General features: G+C 38.5%; 1 protein-coding gene across 1 annotated transcript; it reads right to left on the bottom strand.

Annotated features, from left to right (window-relative positions):
• Nucleotides 1–1313: 1313 nt before the first annotated feature.
• Nucleotides 1314–6298, bottom strand: acer1 (alkaline ceramidase 1). The gene is made up of 7 exons (XM_034209761.1): nucleotides 6196–6298; nucleotides 5338–5450; nucleotides 5017–5131; nucleotides 4413–4551; nucleotides 3179–3316; nucleotides 2951–3088; nucleotides 1314–2376 (listed from the first exon to the last, which is right to left on the bottom strand). The coding sequence occupies exons 1-7, from the start codon at nucleotides 6200–6202 to the stop codon at nucleotides 2199–2201; spliced, it is 828 nt and encodes a 275-aa protein (XP_034065652.1). The 5' UTR covers nucleotides 6203–6298; the 3' UTR covers nucleotides 1314–2198.
• Between the last annotated feature and the right edge of the window lie 1648 nt (nucleotides 6299–7946).

The following is a 7946-nucleotide window of genomic DNA, read 5'->3' as shown; positions in this document are numbered from 1 at the left end:
TTTGAGAAAAACAAAACTGAGAAAAATGTCAGACTAACACTTTGAGGTAAATCCTTTATTAGTGCTCTTAATGACACCATTAACATTATGCTCACACTTGCGACCAGGTTACTCTGTCTAACATTTTAGCCATAAGCATGAGTGGAGGTTGATTGGATTTATCATGAAACGTATTCATCAAAAAAGTTTTGGACAAATTAAAATGTTGACCTGATGATGGCTTCAGAGTGATTCAAATGCTTGTTGTCTGTAAAGCTTTAATGGAGATCCATCAAACCGTTGTTTAGATATTTCACCCATAAACACAAATATCAACCTTCTTGTGGCAGTAGAAAAAAAGTCAGGCGATCGTGAAATGAAAGTAATTTGGATTTGTTGTCTGGCGGCCTGACTCTTAACTAGATTTTGATGTCACAGTTGTGACAAGTGAAAACCTCAACAGGCAGGGGGGGTAAATTCAAAGTCAGGGGATTCCTCCTCTGGCAACCACGAATGTCAACTATCCAAAGTGGTGAATTGACTGACATTGCCATCACTGAAGCCGAACATTTTTAGTGATTCCAGAAATATATATATTTCCAAACCCCTTGGTTGGAATACATTTGATCTAGAGATCCCAAACTGTAAAGCTATTACTTATTATCTATAGACAAGGTGGTGAAAAGTTACAAATATAGGATTCTAAGATATTATCCCCGTCTTTGTATATCGTCGCCATTTACATCTAGGGATTACTTTTATAAAAAAGCACTGACTGCTTTTGAATACTTCACCACCCACAGGAGGTCATTTTAAGCATTGAGGTCCAGAGAATGCCTGAGTGCATTTTCTATTGTTGCATCTTTTGTATCCTTCAGGAAGGATCATGTGAACAGAGGCCTGATGTACCTGAATATTCTCAAACAACCCAAAATCAAGAGCTTTTTGAGAGAGAAGAAAAATCAGTTCAGTTATGATTCAGTAACAAATGTGACATATTTGCAAGCGATTGTTGTGGTCCTGAATGAAACAAGAAACAGATATGACTTGAATGTTAGTAATAATCAAATTAATGTCATAAAGATAAACAGATAAAGATAATCAGCATAACCTGAACAACTCAGTTCAGGTTATGCTGCTTCAAAGACAGTGTATGCCTGTCCTCTGGGAACCACCATAAAATACCACATGCTTAAGAATAATAGTATCCATGTTAACAAAATGTTAACATGTAAAGAATAAAATGTGTATTAATTTCTTCAAATTAAATAACAGCAATTGATTTATATACAAACAAAAATGCTCAACTGCCAAAGACTCTTAACTTCCAAAACTTACATACAAATTCTCAAATGTTCTCCTTTATTAGACAATTTATGGTCTTTAAGTCACTAAATGTCTATCAATAAGTTATATATCAGTCAACTCTTAACACCAGACATCCTCCAGGTCTGTTCACAACAGTTTTTGTTTTTATATTTTCCATATAGTTTCAATTGGAGTAATCATCGAATGTGCTTCAGTATCAAAATTATTCATCATTAGATACATATAAATAATGTTTTTATTTCAAATACAATTTATTAAAACTCTGAAACATGCTGTAGATTATACATAAATACTTTGTGTGTCTCATAGATTAAGAATTGCAATAGCCTTGTGTCGACAATGATTATTAATGTAAAAAATAGAGGGCATATTAAACAATGGGCCTCTTGGCAAAGACATAAAACACAGTTCGATCTAAAAAATGTTGATATAGTGCATCATTTATCACTTTTCTCTCAAGCTTCCCCTTTTCATTATCAACACAAATATTTGTAGCACTTTCTTATACTTATATCACTTTCTTATATCACTTTTCTCTCAAGCTTCCCCTTTTCATTATCAACACAAATATTTTTAGCACTTTCTTATACTGGCTCATACTGGCTTATACTGGTTCATAAATATCTTTGTTTTCAGACGTTAATGTGCAAATGAGTTCTGTTAAAACCTGCATAACTCAACCCAACTCGGACCCCATTTGGTAATCCAGCTAGTGTAAACAATCTTTCAACGGAATCAGAAAACAATCTTATGTGATCTAGTCATAATCCTATGTTATCATTATTCTATGGGACTATTTCCTCACAGATTGTGTCTTTAAGGTAAGAAGCCTCTATGAACACATGAAGTGTGCTAATGCAGATGTGCTGCCGACGTTACACATGACTTTGTTAGCACCGTTTCTGTGTTTTGGTCGTGCCCTTCAGGACAATGTGAGGTATTCCAACAGCCCATCTATCACAGGGCCAGTACTGCAGTCCCGGCAGAGAGTAGGGGATCTCATAGCTGGCATCAAGGTAAGCTATCAGGGTGGTGCCATAGGCCACTGCTATCACTATCAGAATGTGCCTGCAGGAAACAGATAATGAAGATCAATACACGAGCATGCATTCAGAAAAGAAAAAAAGAAACAATCCTTTATCTTAGAAATAATTTTGGCATACTACTTAATTGTATTCATTAAACTTAATTTGCTGAGTGGATAATGTCCTCAGATAACTTTATACAGTGAATAATTAGCTACATTTACACCAAACAATGAATTAGCAGTGTTCATTAAAGCGACATGTGCAAGGTAACACTGTAGTTTTATGAAGGGTTTAGGGAAGGTGGTGGCTTAATAAAATGTGAAATACAGGTATATCTGCTTTAAGTCACTGTTGATTTTTTCAAATATTAAACCTTAACCATTATCTCACCCTCACTGTGAATAAGAGCGTAAATAAAACCATACAAATGTTCATCTTTTTTTTGTTTAATTAAAGATATTGTCAGTATGTTTTTGCAGATGTGTTTTTGGTCGTAAATGTTCAGGTGGTGGTAAGTTTTTTACTGAATGTATTTGCAAAGGAAACGTTTCAAAATAAAAGAAAGTTAAGGAAAGGAAAGCACAAGAAAAGAAGACAAGTAAGCCAGGACTTACCAGATACCGTGCAGGTAGCAGAAATTCAGACTCTGCCAAAAGCTGCATCCAAAGCGGTCACTAATCCAGCAGGAGACAGCGAGCACCCACAGAGCCACCGACACCTTGCAGAGACGCAAAGCCTTCTGGTCAGTGCAGCTGAGGGAGAGATAACACTGGTTATCATAACAAATCAACGCTGCACCCAAACCAGTGACAGATGCTTAAAAAGCACCACAGTTTACATACCATTTCATCTCAACAGCCAGCATGTAAACCATATGAATGCCAAAGCAGTTTAAAACGTAGGCGTTGGCTGTAGGTTTGACAAAGGATGACAGCGTGGAGACGATAGTAATCACCAGGACAAGGTTTGAAAATGTGGACCTGTGAATGAACAGACAGAGAACAAACACAAGTTGCATGTCAAAGGTTTAAATGGTTAAGTCATTTAGCGTATCTTCAAGTGAAGTTCTGCATAAACGACAACTCTTAGGCGCTGCTGTTGATAAAAAAAAAAACACCCGAATTTTTGCTTCAGAAATGACTTACAGCAGAAATATGTTCAAATTCCCCTGCACAACTATCCAAAATATTTAAAATTAAAAAGGTTCTGTTTCCTTAAAGCTGCATTAAGTGATTTTTGGGGTTAGGGGGTGTGAACATAAACTTGCCATATCAACAATTTCAAAGTTTGTTTGGTTACCTTGTTAACAAACTGTTACTTATTTACACACCCAGTAGTTAAGGGTCTGGTTATCATAAGTCCAATATTTGCTTTGTTTTGGTCTCTTCTAACTCTAGAGGGAACTATCTGGTTCACCGGCCACTCAATCTTCCACTTTGTTCACCGGCTAGTTGCTTGCTTTGCATATCTGTTATTTGGTGTCGAGAAGGTATACTGTACAATGAGTATTTAGAGCTTTTTCACTGAAACAGCTGCCTGCTTTACAGAGAAAGTGGCAAAAGGTGCCCTCTGACCTCTGGTACCTCTGTGACTGTTTCTGGTGGGATCGTTTAGTTATCTTTCATTCAGGAGGACCAACCCATGACTTTGAAAAACTGGAATATCAACATGACATTCTCGAAACAGGTCTGTGCGATTCTTTTCATATGCTCATAAAAATTTCAGTCATCTTTCTCTATCTTGTTGTGAAATATTTACACAGGTTGGGTGGAGCTTTTTTTTTCTACAATAGCAAGAGTCCCGATCTGTCACTTTCAGGTGCAGACTGCAGCTCCACATTGTTTCTTTGTGACTCCAGTTGATGCTGTCAAACAGGCTGCACGACAGTACAGGTTGTGTTTCACAGTGGCGTGCCTCATAAACGAACTCTCATTGGGTTTTTTTTGTCTTATTAAAGGATTATTCAGCTTTGTGTGTCTGTGAGTCCATAGTAACACATGGAGATGAATAAAGACAGAAACAAAGACCTTTGACCAACTTGTGTGTTGTTTGGAAATTGCTGTACGGTTGCTTTACCTGTCTTTAATAAAAGAAGGGAAGAGTCTGCGGGGGAACCAGACTACATATACCATCGCCAACACCCACAGGATGGACAGCTCATCCAACATCTGGCCAACGAAACTAAGAGTCATGTGGAAGTACGCCGAGAAGAGCCCTGCAGAAAAGACGAATACAAAATTACTAAAGGGGGAAACAGAGACATATAATGACATAGTCAAACATTTTCAAAGGTAGTCTTTGATCATTTGAACCACTATTTCATAAGATAAGCCTTAAAATAATAGGACAGGAAAGAACAAAAAACTGCATTTAGGTACAAACAATTCTTACAAACTATCCTGACATTTCTATTGTTTATTTGTAATGACTGGTCATTTTACTTCACATGCCAGCAGAGTTGCAACTAACATTTATTTTCATTAACAATAAGTAGCGGTTTGGTTTGTTCCATAAAATTGTCAAAAAGCCACTATGACAAAATCTCCCTTTCTACATTTTGTCCCAGAGTATAATTGTTGTCTAACCAACAGTCTATTCCCTGAGTTTCTAACACAATGTATCTAAAATGGAGAAAGAGACACATATATTATAAAATAAAGGAAAATGAAGAGTAACTGACCTACAAATATCATCATGGTCCAGACCATGTGAATCGCCAGGTTCCTCTCTTTGGCATAAGGGTGCAGAAGATAGAGCATGATGGGAGATATAATGAAGAAGAAAAAGCTGCTAATCTGCAGGGGAAATATAAAATGAATGAATCAGCAAAAACAACGAATCAACTAACCAACTCATTCATATCAGACATTGATTTCCTATTTAAGAAAGGACAAATATTATGACTATATTATTATTACTAGCTTGATTATAGATATTCTTCTGATAACTTCAACAATGTATTGACATAAATGCTGCTGCTGCTGTGATATACTGTACTTACAGTGTTGAAGTACTCCACTATATGTTCGGACTGTTTGTAGTTGTCTTCACACCAGTCGATTTCTGAACTTTCATAGGAGAAAACTCCTGCCATCTTTTCACTGGAGCAGAAACCTGTCAGACAGAGAGAACGTGAACAATACAGACCCATAATAATAATAATAATAATTCATTACATTTGTATTTAGAGCGCTTGGAGTGTTACAGACATTAATGTCAGTTGTTCCCTCAGCAGATAAAGTGAGCCTATCTCAGGGAGACTGCTGTCAGTGTTTGTATAGTGGTTTATGGAAATCAGTTTCCAGAGTTGTATTTTGTATTCAAATGGGCAACGGTACTCTTTTTCAGAACGTTTAAGATAATCGTTTATGATAGTCCTTTAAATGTTCATGAAAAAAAAGAGAAATCGCAACACTTTCTGATAATTTAATTAAATACAATGTAGTCCAAAACCACATTTAACCTATTATTAATTAATTATAAACAATGTATTTGCCACATTTCTGAAAATGTCATTATAAACTCTGTAAATATAACTTTGCTGTTGTATTTTATTATAGTATACAGGTGTCCCTAATTAACAGAGCACAAAGTAAACAGAGGATGACTTTTGTTGGATTATAGTTATGTCATCAAAGATGCATTATTATAGGTTTACAAGGACACAACAAACTCACTACTAATCACCATATATGCACTCTCAGTCACTACAGGAACAACAACAGGAATATTCTAGTGATTTATTGTGAAAGGTGCACTGTCACACCTGTTCTAGTGATAACCAGCTAGATAAAAGTAAGTTCTTAGTTAAAAAAAAAGGTAACTTATATCGTAATTATCAGAGAGTAATGGATCTTACCTCCCATGTTGCCGTCTCAGCCTGCAGTCCGTCGGTGTTGCTCTGCTCCAGGTGGATCAACAGGTGCATCGAAACGCTCCCGAGCCTGTTGTACGAGACCGTGACGTCACTGATAAGCACGCTGAACGGGTTCACATCGCTGGGCAAAGATGCTCCCGAGGTAGGGTGACCAGGTCCCAACAAACCAAATGTGGGACAAGGAGGATGTTTGTGTGGGACAATGTGGGACACCTTCTCAACAGCACCACCCCCCCCCCCCCCCCCCCCCCCCGGGATCTCTATTGCTATTCTGTTTCATTTGGTTTATTCAACAGCATCTAATAGACAATGACAGAAAGTGAAGTCAAAATGCAGTAACAATTTCGTATCTTTTAATAAAGAAAAGTAAACTAAGGCTAACCAAGGCAGCAGGCATTATTCACTTCAAGTGTTTAGAAATGCATCTTCCTAATTCAACTAGTGTATTACCTGTAAAATTAGGCACAACATAAATTAATAGATAAAATAAAACCATAAGTACAAATCAAAACTGGCCAGGAGGGAACAAAAACATAATACATAAAATAAAATAGCTTTCAGTTTTGTCCATCACAGCAACAACAGGTCCCCCCCCCCCCCCCCCACACACAGTGTGTGGGCTATGTTGTCACCTAGAACCGCTGGTGTCTTTAACTCTGTCAAACAACTCTCCACATGACATTTTCTTTACTATCTCAGTCTGGAAAAATGGTCGGCGCTAGCTTGTTACCACAGTCGTTTGACCGGTATGGTTGGGAGTGTTGCACTGTGGTAAACACTGGTTATTTCTGCTGCTGTTACCCTTATATATACAGTCTATGCTGTTACCTTGTCTGAGTGGCCATCGTTTTTTGGTTTGAGTAGGAATGTCTCCATAGAGTGGGATGTCTCTTTTTGAGCGACACGTTTCTTGTGAGAATCGCATTCTCGGTGTCTTTTTACGTCGTATTCAACGCCATGTGAAATTGAAAAATTACTCTTGCAAAGATTGCAAAAAACTCTCTGAGAGTCGCCCTGCACTGGCTTCACCCACGGGTAAGTGTCTTCCCAGTCTTTGTTGTATGTGCATCTTCTTTTCTTCTTAGCTGTAGTTTCAGTTTCCTCCATTTTCCATAACCTGCTACCTCGCCTGCGTTATTGACTGACTTTCGTTGTTGTTGTTTGGCGGGGGCCGCGGAGGGGTGTGTGTGAGTGAGTTACTGGTTAACACTTGGCCCAGCACCCGCCGTGTGCTACAGTTTGATTGACAGCAAACACACCCCCGTGATGATAGCCTTCCCTCTTTTCTCAACAGCTATTGGATAAATCTGATTTTAAATCGTCTCAATTTGCGGGACGCACCAAAAGTCGTGACAATGCTGTGCAGTCCCGCGCAAAGCGGGATATCTGGGTTGCGTTCCGATAATCCAAAAATCAGCTCCTAAATTCTAACCCTATCTCCTATTCCTTGACCTCTGAGTGAAACGTCACGGGGTTAAGGGATAGTGGATAGTGCCACAATAGAGGCTTCTCAATACTCAAATTTCCCCTCCTCGACCCCCCTCCTCGGTTCCCCTCCTCGAGACTTAGACCCGCCCACAGGAGATGCGAGCGGAGGACCGAGGAGGGGAACCGAGGAGAGAGGAGGGGAAGCAGCAGACGTTTAAAGAAATGAGAACTCCTCTCCCTGAGCGGTCATTTTAAAGAGACGTCCTTCATTATTACGTGGCAACAGCTGCATCAGCTGTCGAGTG

This window comes from Gymnodraco acuticeps, unplaced genomic scaffold (assembly GCF_902827175.1).
Source record: "Gymnodraco acuticeps unplaced genomic scaffold, fGymAcu1.1, whole genome shotgun sequence".
NCBI lineage: Eukaryota > Metazoa > Chordata > Actinopteri > Perciformes > Bathydraconidae > Gymnodraco > Gymnodraco acuticeps.
The sequence above is the reverse complement of the archived record's forward strand: the minus strand, read 5'-3'. Positions and strand labels throughout refer to the sequence as shown.

Bases quoted from the DNA above. Each gene is read 5' to 3' on its own strand.
- acer1 (XM_034209761.1), bottom strand. The intron at 4,552-5,016 runs GTCAGTTACTCT...TCTTTTCTGCAG, and splicing joins GACCATGATGATATTTGTAG to GGCTCTTCTCGGCGTACTTC. The intron at 2,377-2,950 runs GTAAGTCCTGGC...TGTTTCCTGCAG, and splicing joins TGCTACCTGCACGGTATCTG to GCACATTCTGATAGTGATAG.